The following is a 22,773-nucleotide window of genomic DNA, read 5'->3' as shown; positions in this document are numbered from 1 at the left end:
AACTAGTCAATGAAGCAGTTAGAACACACACATTTGGACTTAGTTCATGGTACCCCAAAACAATTACAATGTTAACATCAAAGATCACTGTTTACAGTTATAATAATAATGAAAAAATTTTAAATATTGCAAGAATTACTTAAATGTGACACAGAGACACAAAGAGAGTGCATGCTGCTAGAAAAATGGTACCTGTAGACTTGCTTGGTTCAGGGTTGCCACACATCTTCAATTTGTAGAACAAACAAACAGAACAGTATCTGGTGGCACATGCTTAGAGTTCTAACTACTCGGGAGGCTGAGACTACTCAGAAGACTTGAGCCAGGAAATCATGACCACAGTGAGCTATGATCACAGCACTTCACTCCAGCCTGGGTGACAGAGTGAGACTCTGTCTCAAAAACAAACAAAAAACTAGTAACTGTAAAGTACAATAAAGAGAAGTGCAATAAAATGAAGTATGCCTGTTCATACATCGTACCAATGCTGTTTCCTACTTCAATATTGTTCTATAGTTATATAAGATTTAACTATAGGAGGAAATTGGGTGAGGGTACATGGGACTTCCTTATATATATATTATTTTTTGCAATTTCCTGTGGATCTATAGTTATTTCAAAGTAAAAGTTAACAAAGTTTTGATGAAATTAAATTTGTCAGCCTTCTTTTTTTATACTTGTGGATTTTTTGTCATGCCTAGAAAGGCCTTTTGTAAACCAAGATGATCAAAGATATCTCAAGCAACAATCTATTAGAAAATGAGGATGAGGATGATGATGATGATGATGATAAACAGATCCAATGCATGGTGACAAACATTTTAAAGGCTTTTATTGTTTGTTTTCTGCATTTACTTTCTTTCCTCATGGGTCACTTTGTTCATTTTGGTGCTTCTCTTTAAGGTTATTCATTTTCTTCAAATGTGTAGTTTCTTCAGATGATCTTGATTCTCTTCATGTTTTTAAAAGAAAAGATCTACTACCAATAGTTTGTGGTTTGATCCTTTGACATCCCTTGGAATAACTCCCCACATGAGTGTTCTGGCTAGCTGCGGGTGTCTCCACTCTGTCATGTAGACAGGTGGGATTTCTTTGGGTCTTTGGGTTATCTATTGTTGTGTAGCAAACAACCCTAAGACTTAGCAGTTTGAATCACTAGTTTATTATTATCTCATGGTGCTGTGGGTTGATTGGGCTTAACTTAGGTGGTTGTTGCCTGGAGTCTTATATGGTTGCAGTCAGATAGTGGCTGGTGTTAGAGGCATCTAAATTTTAGATTCTAAAGCCTTGGCTGGGCTGAACACTCTATGTTTTCTTCACTCATGTGTCTGTTGTCTAGGCTGGAAGTCACTGGTATGGCTGGATGCTACCCAGACATCTCTGTCTCTTTCTTCATGTGTCTAGGTTAGAATTCCTCCCAGTGTTACATCCTCAGGGTAGTTGGACTTCTTACTGATAATTAGCTTCATCCAAAGTTCCAAGAGACCAGGTAGATACTGCAAGGCTTCTTATGTCTAATTAGAAGTCATGCACTGTTAAAAGCAAGTCACAGAGCCAGTCTAGATTCAAGGGGAGAGGACTACACAAGGGCATGAATACTAGGAAACATAATTTATTGGGAGTATATCTTTAGAGACTAGCTATTACAGTGGGCTAGAGACACTAGCCCCCATCTCCATATTGATATGCAAAGTAGGAAATTAGTTCTCGTGCTATATAAGGATTTTCACTACTGTGCTGATTGATTTTCCTCTTTACCCCTTTTCTCATATCTACAGTCTTCCTGTCCCTTATACTCAAGCTGGGAGGTTCCCATAACTGATCCCTTACATGATTTAGAAGGTTTGACAGCAGAGCCTGGGGTCAAACATCAATGGCCTCTACACCTTGCGTGCACAACAGAGAATTGGAATAGTTTCTGCAGTTCCTCTATGACCATCACAAATTTTTCCTGTCCCCTACTAATTAATTTCTAATTTTGTGGGGTTTCCTAGGCTGGTTTTTTTTTTTTTTTTTTTTTTTTGGCGGGGTGGGAACCTATCTATTTCTTCAATGGCCTCCTTTTTGGTTTCTGTTGGGTTTCAGAATTCTCACCTCTTGATTTTTCCATCAGTCTGATGGCTTTTAATTATAGAAATTCTTTAAAGTTTCTGACCAAAGACAATATATTTTCCTGCTCTCTGGCTCTACAATATATTTATTCTTACATTCATTCTATTTTTTTGAGGTAAATAAGTGGACTCAATCTGCTGTTTTAAACTGAAGGTTAGATAGATGGAATAAAATCTAGCATTCAGTAGCATGATAGGGTGACTATAGTTAGTAATAATTTACTGTATATTTTAAAACAACTAAAAGTGAAGTTGGGACATTCACGACAAAAAGAAATGATAAATGCTTGAGGTGATGGGTATCCCAATTACCCTGAATTGATCATTACACATTGTATGCTTGTGTCAAACTATTGCATGTACCCCATAAATGTGTACATACTATGTACTTATAAAAATGTACATATTATTTACTTATAATAAGAAGAAATAAAAATAAAAGGTAAATCTAAAACTTCTTCAGAAATAAATAAATAAATAAATAAATATTCAGTATTCATCCAGTATAGAATAATTTTAAAATGTGGACTTCGGAGTCAGATTACATGTTTTCAAGTTCTTGTTCCTCCACTTTGCAGATGCTTAACCTTATGCAAATTATTTAAACTATATATGCTTCAGTTTACTATTAAGGAATAGTACTTACCTTTGGGGTTTTCTGAAGATTAAATAAGGAATGTAAAATTCCTGGCATATGATAAGCATTCAACACTTTAGCTGTTATCATTTCTGGAAAAGCATTAGAACTAATATAATAAACATAATATTTCATTCCAAGTTGAGCTGTATGTCTATGGAATAGAATTCAAATCCATCATTTTACATAAGGTTAGTATTCCTGGACATGATCATGCTGCATTTAGCTTCTTTAGCAGTTTTATCAGCACTTGTGAGCTATGTCGAAGAGTAAATTGCAAGACAGTTTTACTAACACTGAGCCCATTTACAGGCATTAAAGTGATGATTGCTAAAACGCCATTTAACATGAGCAGTGAGTATATGTCAGTAAGAGGTGACATGTGGTATATTGGAACGAGTCCTTGCTACTAACCAAATGACCATGGGACCTCAGACAAGTCATTTAGCTTCTCAGGGCCAGTGACAAGCAGAATAATGGCCCCAAAGGGGCTTCCATGCCCTAATCTCTGGGGCTGTGAATATGTTACCTTACATGGCAAAATTGATTCTGTATATGTAATTAAAGTCACTAACCAGTTGAATTTAAAATAGGGAGATTATCCTGGATTATCTAGGTAGGCCCAATATAACCACACAAGCTCTTAAAAGCAGAAGAAGAATACAGAAGAATTCAGATAGATTCAAAGCACAAGAAGTATTTAGCACACAATTACTGGCTCTGAAGAGAGAATGAACCACAAGCCAAGGAATACAAGTGACCTTTAGGAGCTGACACAAATCGCAGCCAACAGCCAGCAAAGAAATCGGACCTCAGTCCTAGAACCTCACAGAACTGAATTTTGCCAATAGCCTGAATGAGCCTAGAAGTGGATTTCCCCCAGAGCCTCCATATAAGAGTCCAGGATGGCCAGTATCTTGCCTTTGGCCTTGTGCGAGCCTAAGCCTGAATGGATTTCTGAGCTACAGAATTGGGAAATAATAAGTGAGTATTTTGGGGGTTTTTTTTGTTTGTTTGTTTGTTTGTTTGTTTTTGAGATAGAGTTTTGCTCTGGCACCTAGACTGGAGTGCAGTGGCGTGACCTCTGCTCACTGCAACCTTGACTTCCTGGGCTCAGGTGCCCCTTCCACTTCAGCCTTCTAAGTAGCTGGGACTACAGGCGCACACCACCATACCCAGCTATTTAAAATTTTTTTGTGTGTGTAGAGACAGGGTCTCACCATATTACCCAGGCTGGTCTTGAGCTCCTGAGCTCCAGTAATCCTCCTGTCTTGGCCTTCCAAAGACCATGTCACAGACATGAGCCGTCGCACCTGGTGAGTTTTGTTTTAAATCACTAAGTTTGTGGCAGTGTTTTACAACAGCAATAGAAAACTAATATGAGGCCTTAGTTCCTTTTGTAAATGATGGGGTAGGAGGCAGGGTGGAGGAAGTTAGAATAAATAAACTTTAAGGTTCCTTCTAGCTCTAAATTCTATGATTGCAAGATTCTTATTCAGGTGCTAGTTTGTGAACTAGAGTCCAACAACCATAAATAGTATGGATACACACACACGTACATACACATATATACACGAGCACTTTCAAGGATACATATGAATATGGCAAAGCTAAAGTTTTAGGGGACTCCATAGTGGCAGATCAACCAGATAGATATTGGAGTGGGTTTTGCAACTGCAAAGCAAATAGTTGCAACCAGAGTTAAGGTTTTTCAGGTAGAGCCTAAAACTAAGAATCAATGAAAAAGTGACTTTATATGTGCACAGTTTTTATACCCTGAAATGGAAAAATGATCATTATCATTAAACCAGAAGGTCAGTGATGTCTGTATTTGCATTATAACAATTTATAGTTCTTATTCTTTTAAAGAATCAATTATGTACCCTATATTTCTAATACGTAGTGAATTCTCACAATTTGCTAAATTTGCAAACATACTCTTTGTTTTCTATGAAACTAACTCCAAGAAGCTGAGATTCCAGTATAACCTGGAAATGAATACTTAGTACATTCTTTAGAGATGTAAACTTCTTTAGAGCAATCTCCAGGGTTCTCTATGCAAGTTGACACTAAGTTTATAATGATACTTCTAGCTGGCCTTCCCACCCACCTCTAGCAATTATGCAAAGAAATGCTTAATTTTATGTTATATTGTTATTTTTAAAACAGCTTTATGAAGGCGTAATCAACCTACAGTTAAATGCATATATTTGGAATAAGTGTACCGTAAGCTTTGATCACACATACGTACTTATGAACCCATTATCGCAATCAGGATAATAAACATATTTACCACCCCCAAAAGGTTCCTTGTGGTCTTTTGTAATCTCTCCCTACCTCTCCTTCATCAGACAGCCATTGATCACTGAATGTCACTATAGCTTCATTTGCATTTTCTAGATTTTTATATAAATGAAATCAAGTATACTTTTTAGTCTGGCTTCTTTAACTCAGTATGATTCCGAGGTCCACCTATGTTGTTGCATGTATCTATATAGTTTATACTTTTTTTATTGCTGACTAGCAGTCTGTTGTATGGATAGCCTACAATTTGTTTATCTATTCAGCTGTTCATAGATATTTTGATTGTTTTCAGTTTTAGGATATTACAAATAAAGCTGCTGTGAGCATTCATGTGTGTCTCTTTGTATGGACATTTGCTTTCATTTCTTTTGGCAAATACATAGAAGTGAAAAGTCTGGTTTGGATGGTAGGTAGTGCTATGGTTTGAATATGGTTTGCCCCCAGCAAAATTTATGTTTAAATTTTATCTCCAATGTGGCAGTGTTAGGACGTGGGAGGTGTTTGGGTCATGGGGGTCATGAATAACTTGGGGCTGTTCTTGCAGTAGTGAGTGAGTTATTGTTTCAAGAGGCTGGATGAGTTCTTACAGGGATGAATCAGTTGCGAGGAGAGTGAGTTGTTATAAAGCCAGGATATCACTTGGGTTTTGCCTCTTTGCTCCTATCTGCTTCCCCTTTGAACCCTCTCCACCAAGTTATGATGCAGCACAAAAGCCCTCACTAGAAGCCAGGGCCATGCTATCATACTAGAACTGTGAGCTAAGTAAACTTTTCTTTATAAATTACACAGCCTCGGGTATTCTGTTACAGCAGCACAAAACAGACTAAGACAGGTACTGTGTATTTAAATTTTCAAGAAATGGCCAAGCTTTTCCAAAGTAGTTACAACATTCATTTAACATTCCTATCAGCAATGTTTGAGAGTTTCAGTTTCTCCACATTCTGGCCCACATTTGGTATAGTCAGCCTTTTAAATAGGTATGATGTCTCATTGTGGCGTTAATTTGCACTTTTATAATGACTAATAATGTTGAGCATTTTTTTTCATTTGCTTTTCTTGTGTGTATCCCTTTTTGTGAAATGCCTGTTCAAATCTTTTGCCCCTTTTTTTTTTTAAAGTATTGAATTAGAAACTCCTTTCAGGCTTGGCACGGTGGCTCACGCCTGTAATCCCAACACTTTGGGAGGCCAACGCAGGCAGATCACAAGGTCAAGAGGTCGAGACCATCCTGGCCAACATGGTGAAACCTCGTCTGTACTAAAAATACAAAAACTAGCTGGGCATGGTGGCGCGTGCCTGTAGTCCCAGCTACTCGGGAGGCTGAGGCAGGAGAATCACTTGAACCCGGGAGGTGGAGGTTGTAGTGAGCCGGGATCACACCACTGTACTCCAGCCTGGTGACAGAGCGAGACTCCATCTCAAAAAAAAAAAAAAAAAGAAAAAGAAAAGAAAAGAAAAGAAAAATGAAACTCCTTTCAATATTTGGGTTTTTTTTTTTTACTTTTATTTTAGGTTCAGAAGTACATGTACAGGTTTGTTATACAAGAAAACTTCCTTTCAATGTTTTGTGAACAAGATCCTTTTTCAACTTTATTGAAGTATAATTGAAAAATTGTATATAGTCAAGGTGAACAATATATTTTGATATATGTATACATCGTGAAATGATTACCACAATGAAGCCAATTAACATATCCATCACCTCACATAGTTACTTCTTTGTGTGGTAAGAATACTTAAGATCTACTCTCTTAGTAAATTTCAGTACATAATATATTATTGTTAACTATAGTCACCATGCTGTCACCAGAACCTATTCATCTTGCATAACTACAAGTTTGTACCCTTTAACTAATATCTTCCTACCCATCCCTCACTCCAACCCTGCCACTACTGCCCTTGGTGACCACCATTCTACCTTGTTTCAATGAGTTTGACTTTTTGAGAGACCACATATAAGTGAAATCATGCAGTATTTGTTGTTCTGTGTCTGGCTTATTTCACTTAACATAACATCCCTACAGCTTCATCCATGTTTTTGTAAATGAGGGAATTTCTTTCTTTTTAAGGATGAATAATATTCCATTGTATATAAATATATACCACATTTTTTAAACGATTAACCACTAATCATCAAGGAAATACAAATCAAAACCACATGAGATATCACCTCACACCTATTAGGATAGATATTATTTTTAAGAAAAGATAACAAGTGTTGGCAAGGATGTAGACAAGTTGGAATTTTTTTTTTTTTTTTTTTTTTTTTTTTTTTTTTTTTTTTTTGAGATGGAGTTTTGCTCTTGTTGCCCAGGCTGGAGTGCAATGGCACGATCTCTGCTCATTGCAATCTCCTTCTCCAGGGTTCAAGGGATTATCCTGCCTCAGCCTCCCAAGTTGCTGGGATTACAGGCGTGCACCACCACGCCTGGCTAATTTTTTGTATTTAGTAGAGACAGGGTTTCACCATGTTATTTAGGCTGGTCTTGAACTTCTGACCTCAGGTGATCCACCCACCTTGGCCTCCCAAAGTTGCTGGGATTACAGGCGTGCGCCACTGCGCCCAGCCAGAAGTTGAAATTTTTGTACAGTGCTGATGGGAATGTAAAATGGTAGAACCCCTGTGGAAACAGTATGGCAGTTTCTCAAAAAATTAGAACTACCATATGATCCAGGAATTCTACTTTTGGGTATATACCCCAAAGAACTGAAAGTAGGATCTGAAAGATATATCTTCACTCCCATGTTCATTACAGTATTATTCATATTCACTAAAATGTGGAAAGCAAACCAAGTGTCTATTAGTGGATGAATGGATAAGCAAAATGTGATATTTATATGTGTGTGTATATATATACACATATATACATATATATGATGGAATATTATTCAACCTTAAAAAGAAGGAAATCCTACTATCTGTGACAGCATGGATGAACATGGAGGACATTTTGTTAAGTGAAATAAGCTAGTCACAAGACAAATACTGTGTGATTCCACTTCTGTGAGGTATCTAAAATAGTAAAACTAATAGAAACAGAATAGAATGGTGGTTACTAGGGGATGGGAGGTGGGGGAGAGGGGGTATTGTTGCTCAATATGTATAAAGTTTCAGTTACACAATATGAAAAAGTTCTAGAGATCTGTACAATGTAGTGCCTTCAGCTAACAATAAAGCATTGTGCACTCAAAATTGTGTTAAGAGGGTAGATATCATGCTAAGAATTCTTACACCAAAAAACAAAAAAAAAGCACAAAGAGACCCAAGGGAACTTTTGGAGGTGACTGATATATTTATTACATTGATTGTGGTGATATCTTGAGTGTGCTCATCAAATTGTATACATTAAACATGTGCAGTGTTTATTGTATATCAACTATACCACAATGAAAATAAAAAATATAGCCGCACCTACTTTTGATTAATGGTTTCATGGTGTATTTTTTTTTCAAACTTTTATTTTCAACCCTCCTATATCACTTTTTTTGGAGTAAGTTTCTTGTACACACTCTACAGGTGGGACATGTTTGGGACTTTCCCCTACCTTTTTGAGATATAATTGACAATTAAAAATTGTGTATATTTAATGTGATGTTTTGATATACCTTCATATTGTGAAGTGATTACCACAACCAAGCCAATTAACACATATCCATCACTTCATAGTTTCCTTTTTTTATAGAGAGGATACTTGAGATCTGTTCTTAGCAAATTTCAAGTATATAATACATTATTATTAACTATAGTCGCCATGCTGTACATTAAGTCTCCAGATCTTAATCAATTTATAACTTAAAGTGTATATCCTTTGACCAGCATCTCCCCCATTCCCCCACCCACCAAACTCTAGTAACCACCATTCTATTATGTATTACTATGAGTTTAAACTTCTTTTTAGCCTTCATATATTAGTGAGATCATGTAGTATTTGTTTTTCTGTGTCTGACATATTTTACTTAGCATAGTGTCCTCCACATTTATTCACTTTGTTGCACATCACAGGCTTCTCTCATTTGAAGGCTGAATAATATTCCATTATATATATATATATATATACACCACATTTTACTTATCCATTCATCTGTCAATGGACACTTGGGTTACTTCCACATTTTAGCACATGTGAATAATGCTATGAATATGAGTGTACAAATATCTGTTCGAGACCCTGCTTTCAATTATTTTGGATATGTACCCAGAAGTGAAATTGCTGGGTCATATGGTAGTTCTATTTTTAATTTTTTTTGAGAAACCACCATATTATTCTCCATAGTGGCTGTACCATTTTACATTCCCACCAACAGTGCACAAGAGTTCCAATTTCTTCACATCCTCACCAACACTTATCTTTTGACTTTTTCACAATAGCCATCCTAACAGGTGGTTTTAATTTGCATCTCCCTGATGGTTGGTGATTTTGAGCATCTTTTTAATATCTTCTGGCTATTTGTATGTTTTCTTTGGGAAAATGTCAGTACAAGTTCTTTGCACATTTTTTTTTTTTTTTTTTTTTTTTTTGAGACGGAGTCTTGCTCTGTCACCCGGGCTGGAGTGCAGTGGCCAGATCTCAGCTCACTGCAAGCTCCATCTCCCGGGTTTACGCCATTCTCCTGCCTCAGCCTCCCAGTGTAGCTGGGACTACAGGCGCCCGCCACCTCGCCCAGCTAGTTTTTTGTATTTTTTTAGTAGAGACGGGGTTTCACCATGTTAGCCAGGATGGTCTCGATCTCCTGACCTCGTGATCCTCCCGTCTCGGCCTCCCAAAGCTTTGCACATTTTTAAATCAGGTGGTTTGATTTTTTTCCTCTTGAGTTAAATGAGTTCCTTACATATTTTAGATATTAGCCTCTTATTGGATATATGGTTTGCAAATATTTTCTTCCATTCTGTAAGTTGCCTTTTCATTTTGCTGATTGTTTTCTTCGCATATTTATTTTAGTCTATGCTGCCAATTTCTTTCTTTTAATGGGTATATTTAGACTGTTTACATTATTTGTAATTATTGATGTGTTAGAGCTTAAGCATGCCACTTAAATTTTTATTTTCTGATTTATTTATATTTTTAAAACCTTTTTAAAAATGTTTATTTATTAGAGACAGGGCCTCACTCTTTGTCAACTAGAGTACAGTGCTTATGTGCAATTCCTTTTGCCTTTATTCTCACAGACTCTATTTATTTCCAGAGTTACTTAGGTCAGTATTTAGTCCTCCCATTTCCTTTAGGGAAGTTGTTTCATACATTTGTTAGAGTCTCTTGTCACAGTCTGTATTATATCTGAGGATTCCCCCAATCTCCCAAATTATACATATATATAATATCAAATTACATATAATATCAAATTATATATTATTATATATAATATCAAGTTATATATAATTTGTATGCATTGAAATTGACTTGTTGTGTGGTAAAGTCCTGTAGATTTTGACATGCATAATGACATGTATCTGCTATTATAGTATCACACATGGTATTTTCACCACCCTAAAAATCCTCTGTGCCTTGCCTCTTCATCTTCCTGATATGCTGGCAAACACATCTTTTCACTCTCTATTTTTCTTACTGCCCTTCTTTTTGCTTTTGTGCCATTTCTGCAATGTCACATAACTGGAATCATTCAGTATGTAGTCTTTTTAGATTGGCTTCTTCCACTCAGCAATATGAATTGCAGGTTCCTTTATGTCTTTTCTGTGACTGATAGCTCATCTCTTTGTTTATCTGTTTACCTATTGGAGGACATCTTGGTTGCTTCCCGTGTTTGGTGATTATCAATAAAGTTACTGTAAACATTCACATGAAGATTTTTGAGTAGATCTAAGTTTTCAAATCAAGTGGGTAAATTCCTAGCAGTGAAATGGCTCCTGTAGGTAAGATATCATTTCTCTTTCTGTGCATTCAATATTTTTTTCTTTGTCTTTGTTTATCAAAAGTTTGACTATGATATGTCTTAGGATGGAATTTCTTTGGATTTATCATGTTTGGAGTTTGCACCACTCTTAGAATCTCTAGGTTTATGTTTTTTTCCCAAATATTTGAGACATTATTTATTTGAATATTTATTTGTTCTGCCTCACCTTTCTTCTCCTCTTCCAGGATTCTGATGACATAATATACATTTTTTGTTGTCCTACAGGTCGCTGAGGCTCCATACAGTTTTTTTTTTTTTTCTTTTTCTTTTCAGTCTGTTTTCTCTCTGTTGTTCAGATTAGGTAATTTCTACTTTTTTATTTTTCCTGACCTTTCTTCCTTCCTCCCTCCCTTCCTTCCTTCCTTCCTTTTCTTTCTTTTTCTTCCTTTCTTTCTTTCTTTTCTTTGAAACAGGGTCTCACTCTGTTGCCCAGACTGGAGTGCAGTGGCATAATCATAGCTCACTGCAGCCTCAAACACATGGACTCAAGCAACCCTCCCACTTCAGCCTGCCAAGTAGCTGGGATTACAGGCACCAAGCACTGCACCTAGCTCTACTTTATTTCAAATTCACTTATTCTTTCCTTTATCCTCTCCATTCTGGTGTAAGCTCATCTGATGAGCTGTTTTTAAGATTTTGGTCATTGTATATACTAGTTTTCTGAGTATAGTAACAAATTACCACAAGTGGGATGACTTAAAACGACAGAAATTTATTCTCTCACAATTCTGGAGGCCAGAAGTCCAAAATCAAGGTTATTTGTTGGCTTTTTTTTTTTTAGATTAATGAGATTTAGTTATTTTAATCAATTGAAATGTATGAATCTTATTCAGATCCTGAGTCAAACGCTTAAAATCAGTAATATATGAGACAGTTACATAAATATGAACAGTAATTAAATACTTAAGAATATTGAGGATATCTTGTTAAGTTTTAAACTGTAATGATAGTATTATGTTTATGATTTTTACAAAAAAAGAGTTTCTATCTTTAAGAGATAGATAATTAAAATACTTGGAAGTGGATTAATAGGATGTCTGGAATTTACTTCAAAAGCATGAGTGTGTGTGTGTGTATGTGTCTGTGTGTGTGTGTGAATGAGGTGGAAGGATGGATTAAATAAGATTGGCTTTGATGTTGTTACAGCCTGATAATAATGATGTGTAGGTTCATTACATTATTTTCTACACTTTGGTATATATTTGAAACTTGTGTAGCAGAGAGCCAAGGAAATACTTACTGATTCAGAGTAAACCGATCTAATCACAACCCTTGTAAATGGATGTCTACCTATGTGTAAATAAGGTACTTCTTTTTTTTTTTTTTTTTTAACTATGGGTCTCTTTTTATTAAGGTGAGAACTCTTGCAACTGGTGTTTCATGAATAGAGTTGCCAGATAAAATACAAGACTTGGTTAATTTGAAATTTCAGATAAACAATGTCTAGTATTTTAGAATAAGTACATCCCAACTATTGTGCTGACACACTAATACTAAAAAAAATAGTTTTTGTTTGTCTGAAATTCTAATTTTACTGGGGCATTCTGTATTTTTTTTTTTTTTTTTTTTTTACTTTAAGTTCTGGATACATGTGCAGAACGTGCAGGTTTGTTACATAGGTATATGTGTGCCATGGTGGTTTGCTGCACCTATCCACCCGTCACCTAGGTTTTAAGCCCCACATGCATTAGCTATTTGTCCTGATGCTCTCCCTCCCCTCACCCCCACCTCCTGACAGGCTCCAGAGTGTGTTGTTTCTTCCCCTGTCTCCGTATATTCTCATTGTTCAACTCCCACTTATGAGTGAGAACATGTGGTGTTTGGTTTTCTGTTCCTGTGTTAGTTTGCTGAGATGGTGGCTTCCAGCTTCATCCATGTCCCTGCAAAAGACATGATCTCATTCCTTTTTATGGCTGCATAGTATTCCATGATGTATATGTACCACATTTTCTTTATCCAGTCTATCATTGATGGGCATTTGGGTTGGTTCCATGTCTTTGCTATTGTGAATAGTGCTGCAATACACATATGTGTGCATATATCTTTATAATAGAATGATTTATATTCCTTTGGGCATATACCCAGTAATGGGATTGCTGGGTCAAATGGTATTTCTGATTTTAGATCCTTAAAGAATCACCACACTGTCTACCACAATGGTTCAACAAAAGCTAAAATTGACAAATGGTGATATGATTAAACTAAAGAGCTTCTGCACAGCAAAATAAACTATCATCAGAGTGAGCAGGCAACCTACAGAATGGGAAAAAAATTTTGCAATCTACCCGTCTGACAAAGGTCTAATATCCAGAATTTACTAAGAACTTAAACAAATTTACAAGACAAAAACAAACAACCTCGTCAAAAAGTGGGCAACGAATATGAGCAGACACTTCTCAAAAGAAGACATTTATGTGGCCAACAAACATATGGAAAAAAGCTCAACATTACTGATCATTAGAGAAATGCAAATCAAAACCACAATTAGATACCATCTCACACCAGTCAGAATGGCAATTATTAAAAAGTCAAAAAACAACAGATGCTGGCGAGGCTATGGAGAAATAGGAACACTCTCACTGTTGGTTTGAATGTAAATTAGTTTGACTTTTCATTATATTGAAGTTTTCTTTGCAGTGCAGAAGCTTTTTAGTTTGACAGTCCCCTTTGTTTGTTTTTGCTTTAAAAAAAATTTGCCTTTGCCTTTGGTGTTCTATACAAAAAATCCTTGCCAAGGCCAATTTCAAAGAGCTTCTTTCCCTGTTTTTTTCTTCTAGGAGCTCTACAGTTTCAAGTCTTACATTTAAGTTTTTAATGCATTTTCTGTTGATTTGTGTGTGTTCCGTAGGATGTGTTCAATTTATTCTTTTGCAGGTGGATGTCCAGTTGTCCAAACACATTATTTTTTTGAGACAGAGTCTCACTCCGTTACCCAAGCTAGAGTTCTGTGGCATGATCCTGGCTTACTGCAACCTGTGCCTCCTGGGTTCAAGTGATTCTTGTGCCTCAGCCCTCTCCACATAGCTGGAATTACAGGCATGTGCCAGCACACCCAGCTAATTTTTGTATTTTTAGTAGAGACGGGGTTTTGCCACATTGGCCAGGCTGGTCTCAAAGTCCTGGCCTCAAGTGATCCACCAACCTTGGCCTTCTGAAGTGCTGGAATTACAGGAGTGAGTCACTGCACCCAGCCCAAGCACAAAAGAGACTTGTTTTTTTGTTTCCGGGCTCTCGATTCTGTTCCATTGGTCTATATGTCTGTTTTTATGCCAGTACCATACTGCTTTGATTACTATAACTTTGTAGTATAATTTGAAATCAGAAAGCGTGATGCCTCCAATTTTGTTTTTGTTTTTAAGGTTCCTTTGGCACAGAGTCTTTCGTGGTTCCCTACAAATTTTAATATTAGTTTTTCTGTTTCTGTGAAAAATGCCATTGGACTTAAGATAGGGATTTCCTTGCATTTGTAGATCACTTTGAGTAGCATGGATATTTTAATAATACTAATTCTTTCAATCAATGAATACAGGATATCTTTCCATTTATTTTTGTTTTCGTCAATTCATCAATGTTTTATAGTTTTCAGTGTACAGATGTTTCACCTACTTGGTTACTTTTATTTATATATATATATATTTGAGATGGAGTCTTACTCACCCTGTCACTCAGGCTGGAGATCTCAGCTCACTGCAACCTCTACCTCCTGGGTTCAAGTGTTTCTCCTGCCTCAGCCTCCTGAGTAGCTGAGATTACAGGCACACACCACCATGCCCAGCTAATTTTTGCATTTTTAGTAGAGACAGGGTTTCACCATGTTGGCCAGTCTGGTCTCGAACTCCTGACCTCAAGTGATCCACCCTCTTCAGCCTCTCAAAGTGCTTGAATTACAGGCGTGAGCCACTGTGCCCAGCTATTTTACGTATTTTTGATGCTATTGTAAATAGGATTGTTTTCTTAATTTCCTTTTTGGATATTATATTGTTGGCACAAAGAAACGCTACTGGTTTTTGTATGTTGATTTTGTAACCTGCAACTTTACTGAAGTAATTTGTTATTTCTTAGAGTTCTTGGTGCAGTCTTTAGAGTCTTCTACATATAGGATCACTTGGTCCCATGGAAACAGTTTTTTAGCTCTTACTTTTGGGTCTTTGATCCATTTTGAATTAATTTTTGTATATGATGTAAGGTAAGAATCCAATTTCATTCATTTGCATGTGGAAATCCCGTTTTCCTAGCACCATTTGCTGAAAGGACTGTCATATCACCATTAAATGGTCCTGGCACCTTTGTCACAAATAATTTGATGATATATGACAAGATTTATTTCTGGGTTGTCTATTCCATTCAATTGGTCTATATGTCTATCTTTATGCCAGTTCCACATGTTTTCATTACTATGACTTCAAGTTTTGAAATCAGAAAATACAAATCCTCTAATTTTGCTCTTTGTCTTCAAGTTTGTTTAGGGCTTTTGGGGTCCCTTGAGCAAAGTCCATATTACTTTTAGGATGGATTTTTTCCATTTCTGCAAAATACATCATTGGAATTTTGGGTTTGTTTTGAGACAGGGTCTCAGTCTGTTGCCCAGGCTGGAGTGCAGTAGCCTGATCACAGCTCACTGCAGCCTTGACCTCCCAGGGTCAGGCAATCCTCCCACTTCAGCCTTGCTAGTAGCTGAGACTACAAGCATGCGCCATCACGGCTGCCAATTTTTTGTAGAGACAGGGATTTGCCATCTTGCCCAAGCTAGTTTCAAACTCGTAGCCTCAAGCAATCTGCCCACCTCAGCCTCCCAAAGTGCTGGGATTACAGGCCTGAGCCACCACACTTGACCTGGGATTTTAATAGGGATGAATATCTGTAAATCTGTAGATCACTTTGGGAATATCAACATGTTAACAATATTTAGTCTCCCAACCCATGAACTGTTTACATTTTTAAATAGAAGATATTTGTATTATTTGTGTAATCAAACACAAACAAGTTTTTAGAAAGACGTTTTGGCAGAGGAACTAGTAAATTTCTCATGTCATTTCATGTAACTTCACTGGATCTCAGTAACCAATTTTTAAAGCTTACAATCAGTTCTGGGAAAAACATAAATTAGATATTAGGAGAGAAATGATTATCTGACTATAGGTGTTAATAGAAAATGTTTATGGCTTAATAAACTGAAATTAAATTAAATCATGTAATATTGACAAATTAAGCTTATTTAGACATTTAATAACATTACCTGAGTTCAGATATGCTTTTATCTGGCTTATTTTGTTCACACTGAAATACATTTTAGTCCCATTGATCAATAACCAGTTTTTCTGTTCACATTGCTTAAAATTGTGTCTCTTTGTACAGAGAATCTGTTGGGTTTCATTTCCTGACGATTATTCATGAACGTTTTAAGTCATCAGAAAATACTGGAAAAGTTCTGCTACTCTATATTGACATGCTTTTACAAAGGAAGGAAGAACTGCTTGCCAAGGAGAAGATTGAAGAAATCATTTTAGGTCAGTAGGATTTTTGCAAGTGTTTTAGAAAGGTATTAATTTGTGTATAATTCTTAAAGGTCAGAGTAGTAGCAAAATCCTCAAGTCAACGGATTTCTTCCACTTTCTTTTTTCCTTCCTCCCTAATGGTCTTTTAACAGTAACACCTCACCTGTCCACATCCCACAAATTGGGCAAGTGGAATGAGAAACTAAGCAAAAATAAGAAAACATTGAAAACAAACAAACTTCTGAGCTTAAAGCTCACATATGGTGGAATATTGTAATGTTACAAGCCTAATTTCATATCTCTAGTTTGATCTCAATTTAGCTGTGTACCTTTGAACAAGTCAATTTCTCTGGACCTTGATTATTTTCAACTATAAAATGATGATTGTGAACTAAACTCCTGGTTTCTAATTTCTTTTCAGCAGCAGCATCCTTTTGTGATGCAGTCTTGTATGAACCCCACCCTGAATGGAATAGATTAGAGTTTTTCTGGTTAAAGCAGAGATGTAGAGCCAAATCTGCTCAGCATTCCCCTAATCCTCTGCCTCCCTGCAGAACTTCTGTACCCTGAAGAACATAGATAGTATGATCCCTTTCTTAGAAAATTATCTTCACCACCTTGTCTTTCCAACTAAGTGCATGTAGAGATATAATTGGATTGATAGTCACTAAATGTTAACTCTGGGGTTTATTCTGAATGGTGGCATTTTAGGTGATGTGTTGCTTTCTTCTAAATACTCTACCATATTGTTTGAATTTTTATAAGCACGAATCATGTTTCTATAAAAACAAAGTCATTAATTTTTTAAAGGAAGTCATCTGACTAGATGATCTCTAAGAACCATATTTTACTGATAACACCCTCCCTCCAGGCATTTACCAATTATTTTTAGACCCAGTTTTGATAAACTTGGTTATCCAGTTTTCCTACTCTTAGCATTTTAATGGTAGCACTTTGCAAATAGAGAAAAGGTTTAAAGGGAAGTATACAGCTAGCCTGACCATAGGGAGGAAAAAAACTCTATCAATTTTATAAAACAGATACAAATTTTTTAATATAGCAATCTGTACTGTATAACAACTCCCAAAGGCATCGCTGTGATATATTAATAGTACAATACAATAAAATAGTTGTTAATGTTGACCTCAAATGGTCAAGAAAAAGTTACATTGTGCTTAAGAAAACTAGGAAGTTTGTTTACTTTTTAGAAAATTTAAGAACTTTCATGAAAATATTTAGACTTTTTAAATTCAGAAGTGATTTTTATTTAAAGAAAGTAAACTGCCAGTTAACCAGAAAACTTGATTGTAGAGAATAACTCATTTTCCTAAAATTCCACTTGGACTAAGTTTTATTGTGACATCTAATTTACACTTACACTCTCAAAGTATTATAATATTTCAAGTAGACACATTTAGTAGCTGTTTACTCTCATGCGAGTGTTTTTAAGTAAGTCATGGAACAAACTACATTTGCTGATTGGGCTAGAGGGTCAGAGATTCTTAATGTTCTAGTCAAGACTTTTGTGGAAATTGATAGTTTATGCCAAAGGGCAGAAGAGGAGGTACAGAATTCTATTATAGTTTAGACTTTACCCTAATGTGCTAATGTATTTGAACTCTGTAAATGTCTAGACCAGAAACAATCAACGCAAGTTAAGATTTAAAGTAATAAAGTTTATGTGTAAGCATGGTCTTAAAGTATTTTACAAAGGCTTTAAGGCATAATTGGCCTTTCTTGTGAACTTGATCTGATCTATTTAGTACATAATAATATAAGCCCTTCTTATTAATGATTTCTGGCATTGCTGTCTGCTCATTCACAATAACCTTATTAAGGCACCAGATGATAATCTAATTTGGAATGTGGAAAATAAGTTAAAAAGAGAGTAGGCTGGAAAACTATCACAGATTGATGGGAGAGTGACTGTGAGTCTAGCAAACTCTGATTGCATTATATTATCAATTATGGTAGTAATCCTAAAACTGATGGTGAAAACCTGTCTGAATTTTTTTTTGTGTAGCCATTACTTAAAGATTATAGGTTCTGAGTATAGTTAGCACTCTTTACTTAATGTAATAGACCTAGATTCTTGTTTTCAGAGCTTTTTTTTATTTTCAGCTCACCAAACAGGAAGACAACTGACAGCAGAATTAATGAACTGGTTACACAACATTCTGTGGAGAAAAGCCACCAGTAGTTTTGAGGTTTGAGAATAATCTCCTTTTCATTCTTTATATTATTTCTCCACTGCAACAAAAAATAGTGCATTCACTATAAAAAGAGCATCAAATACTTTAATAATCTGTCTGTTTAGATACCATATATTTATTAAATATTCACAATGTAGAGTGTTAATGAGCATTGTGCAAGAGTTTATTAAAAATAATGAGACATGATTCCTCTCCATTGAGGGCTTACAGTGTAGGGAAATGTCATTGCTGATATTAACATATAGGAATGTAATTTTTTAAACATGAGGGCTGAGAAAGAGTTTTATTCCCTTTAAAAAGTTATGGTGTAATAATAAAATGGGGAAAAAAAGCCTTTACAAGACAACTCAGGTTTCCTGCAAACTTAAAAATAATTTTTTTAAAGCAAAGAGCAATCATTTATAATTTTGGTATATTTCCTTCTAATCTTTGTGTATTATACATTTATGTCCCTGTGTATATAAATCAAATGGGACTTACCATTAAAAAAATGTTGTGTTTGCTTCCACTTGCAATTAATATGTAGTAACAGGGACTGTTTTATGTCCCTTCTTGAACAATAAATCCCTCTCCACAAAGGACAAGACAAAATAGACGAAAAGAAAAAACAATGACTTTTATGGCACTGAACAACAGGTAATGAAGGGGAATGGTCCCTGGGAGATAAGAAATAAAGCGAGCATTGGCCGGGCACAGTGGCTTACGCCTGTAATCCCAGCAGTTTGGGAGGCTGAGGCGGGGAGATCACAAAGTCAGGAGATCGAGAACATCCTGGCTAACATGGTGAAACCCCGTCTCTACTAAAATACAAAAAATTAGCCGGACGTGGTGGCGGGCGCCTGTAATCCCAGCTACTCGGGAAGCTGAGGCAGGGGAATCGCTTGAACCCAGGAGGCAGAGGTTGCAGTGAGCTGAGATCGCGCCACTGCACTCCAGCCTGGTGACAGAGCAAGACTCTATCTAAAAGAAAAAGAAAGGAAGGAAGGAAGAAAGAAAGAAAGAGAGTATTACAATTGTGCGGCTTACTGCTTTGAGTTTCCAGGATATAGCACAAGAAGGGGATCTGAAGCAGAGCCTGGCAAGTGTCCTGATTTGAGATGTAGCTGAGTCTGAGGAGACTAAGGCAGCCGGAATTTATAAGACAAAGTACTGAAGAGGACCACATAGCATAGATTAGGCATTGTAGAAGAAAAGATTGATAAACTTGAAGTCAGAGCAAAGAAGCTATTCAAAATTAAACACACTGAATAAAAGACTTAAAAGAGCTTCAGTGAGATGAGGGTCCTCTTCCGATGTTTAGCACAGTTCTGATCAGGACATACATGAAGCAAAATTACCTGAAGCTAGGAGAATAACCATCTAAAAATATTAGAGGGAAGAGTGCCTAGCACTCACATGGGGTTGCAAATAAGGCCTGTTCTTATCACCTAGTCTGGAAAACCTCTAATTCATGGGGCATTGGGTAGAAAACTCAGAAGTGTCTTGTCTCAGAAGAGGGGAATAATTAGTCCTACACTAAGTCCTGCTCCAGAACTACCTTAAAAACTATAAAAGTATGGTGTGAAAAGATCAAATTGATCCCAAGGAACTTAATTGCTTCCCAGAGCAGAGTTCAAGAATATTTATAGGAATATAAAACTATACAGCACCCAACAGGATAAAGTTTACAATGTCTGGCATCCAGCAAAAAAATTACTGAGCATATGAAGAGGCATGAAAACACAACCTATAATGAGGAGAATAAGCAATCAATTGATACTGACCCAGAACTGACGTAGAAGTTAGCATTAGCAGAGGACATCTCTTATGATTCTATTTCATGCATTCAAAGTTAAGTAGAGGCATGGAAGATATATAAAGACCCAAATCAAACTTCTAAAGATGAAAACTATGTTTAGGATGAGAAGTACATTGGATAGTATTAACATCATATTAGACATTGTAGAAGAAAAGACTGATGAACTTGAAGTTGTAGCAAAGAAGCTATTGAAAATGAAATACACAGGGAAAACAAACCTTAAAAAAATTAAGAGTTCAGTGAGGCGAGGGACAATTTTAGGTAGCTTAATATACGGGTAACTGGGATTCCCAAATGAGGATGGAGATAATAAATATTTGAAGAAATAAAACTTTCAAAACTTAATGAAAACTCTAAATGCACAGATAGAAAAGTATTAACAAACCCCGAACACAAGAAATACAAAAACGACACCAACGCACATAATCAAAATGCTCAAAACCAATGATAAAGAGAATGTCCTAAAAGCAGCCAGATAAAAATGGTACCCTATATACAGAGGAGTAAATTAAAGAGAACGTCAGATTTCTTGTCGGAAGCAATGCAAGCAAGAACTCAGTGGAGCAGCATCTTTAAAATAATGAAAGAAAATAAAAACCTGTCAGCCTAAAATTCTGTATCCAGCACAAATATTGTTTAAAATGAAAGTAGTTGGTACAAATGTGAAATAGTGTAGCCACTATGGAAAACAGTATGGCAGCTCCTCAGACAATTAAAAATGTTAGTACCATATGATGCAGCATTTTCACTTTTGCTTATATATCCAAAAGAATTAAAAGCAAGATATTTGCACACCCGTGTTTATAGCAGCCAAAGGGTGGAAGCAACCCAAGTTCCATCAACAAATAAGTGAATAAATAAAATGTGGTATACTCAAACAATGGAATATTACTTAGCCTTAAAAAGCAAGGACTTCTGATACATGCTATAACATGGATGAGCCTTGAGGACATTATGCTAAGTGACGTAAGCCTGTCACAAAAAGCAATACTGTATGGTTCCACTTACATGAGGTACCTAGAGTTCAAATCTGTGGAGAAAGGAAGTAGAATGGGCTGGACGCGGTGGCTCACACCTATAATCCCAGCACTTTGGGAGGCCAAGGTGGGTGGATCACTTGAAGTCGGGAGTTCGAGACCAGCCTGGCCAACATGGTAAAACCCCGTCTCTACTAAAAATACAAAAATTAGCTGGGTGTGGTGGTGCACACATATAGTCCCAGCTACTCAGGAGGCTGAGGCAGGAGAATCACTTGAACCCAGGAGGCCCATGTTGCAATGAGCCAAGATTATACCACTGCACTCCAGCCTGGGCAACAGAGCGAGACTCTGTGAAGGAAAGAAGGAAGGAAGGAAGGAAGGAGGGAGGGAGGGAGGGAGGGAGGGAGGGAAGGAAGGAAGGAAGGAAGGAAGGAAGGAAGGAAGGTAGGTAGGAAGGTTTCCAGGGGCTAGGAGGAGGGGAAAATGTGGAGTTGTTTAATGAGTATAGAGTTTCAGTTTTACTAGATGAAAAAGTTCTGGAGATTGGTTGCAGATTAGTCAATTTTATGTTAAGTGTTTTTTACCATAATAAAAATATGTTTTTAAAAAATGAAAGCAAAATAATCTTCCAGACATTTAAAAGCTGAAATAACTAATCACTCAAAGGTCTACATTACAAGGAAGTCCTCTGAGCAGAAGGAAACTTACACCAGATGGAAATATGAATCTATACAAATGAATAAAGAATACCAGAAATGGTACTATATGAGTAATAGATAAGATTTTTTCTTATTATTACAATCTCTTTAAAAGATAGTTTATTGCTTAAACAAAAGTAATAACATTGTATTCTACAGTTTATAACCTGTAAAAGTAAGATGCATGACTAGAACATATAGGCCAAGAAGAGAGAAATGGAAGTATACCATAAGTGAGGTGGTGTAACATCACTTGAAGATAGATGATGATAAGTTAAACATATATACTATGTACCCTAAAACAACCATTAAAATAGCAAAACAAAGAGTTTTTTTTAAATAAGATAAAATCAAATCATAAAAGTATTCAAATAATCTAAAATAAGGCAGAAAAAGGAAGGAGTGATCAAAAACGGTGGCACAAATAGAAGACAAATAGCAAGATGATAGATTTACATCTAAGCATATTTTTAAAAAACCACATTAAGTGAAAATTACCTCAAGACCCCAGTGAAAAGGCAGAGATTGTCAAACTAGATAAAAGAGCAAGACCCAAGTTTATGTACTGCTTAAAAGAAATGTACTTTAAATATAAAGATATGAATTGGTTATAAACAAAAACATCAG

The 22,773-nt window shown here is 36.2% G+C and overlaps 2 protein-coding genes across 2 annotated transcripts in view; one reads left to right on the top strand and one right to left on the bottom strand.

Moving 5' to 3' along the window:
- Positions 1–22,773, bottom strand: part of LOC126946196 (60S ribosomal protein L37-like) — a 321,281-nt gene that overhangs the window by 142,152 nt on the left and 156,356 nt on the right. The window lies entirely within an intron of this gene.
- Positions 1–22,773, top strand: part of TEX11 (testis expressed 11) — a 323,712-nt gene that overhangs the window by 179,050 nt on the left and 121,889 nt on the right. Inside the window, exons 14-15 of the mRNA XM_050776219.1 lie at positions 16,318–16,469; positions 18,579–18,664. Coding sequence (XP_050632176.1) covers positions 16,318–16,469; positions 18,579–18,664 — 238 coding nt within the window. The remainder of the gene's footprint in view (positions 1–16,317; positions 16,470–18,578; positions 18,665–22,773) is intronic.

This window comes from Macaca thibetana, chromosome X (genome assembly GCF_024542745.1).
Source record: "Macaca thibetana thibetana isolate TM-01 chromosome X, ASM2454274v1, whole genome shotgun sequence".
Lineage (NCBI taxonomy): Eukaryota > Metazoa > Chordata > Mammalia > Primates > Cercopithecidae > Macaca > Macaca thibetana.
The sequence above is the reverse complement of the archived record's forward strand: the minus strand, read 5'-3'. Positions and strand labels throughout refer to the sequence as shown.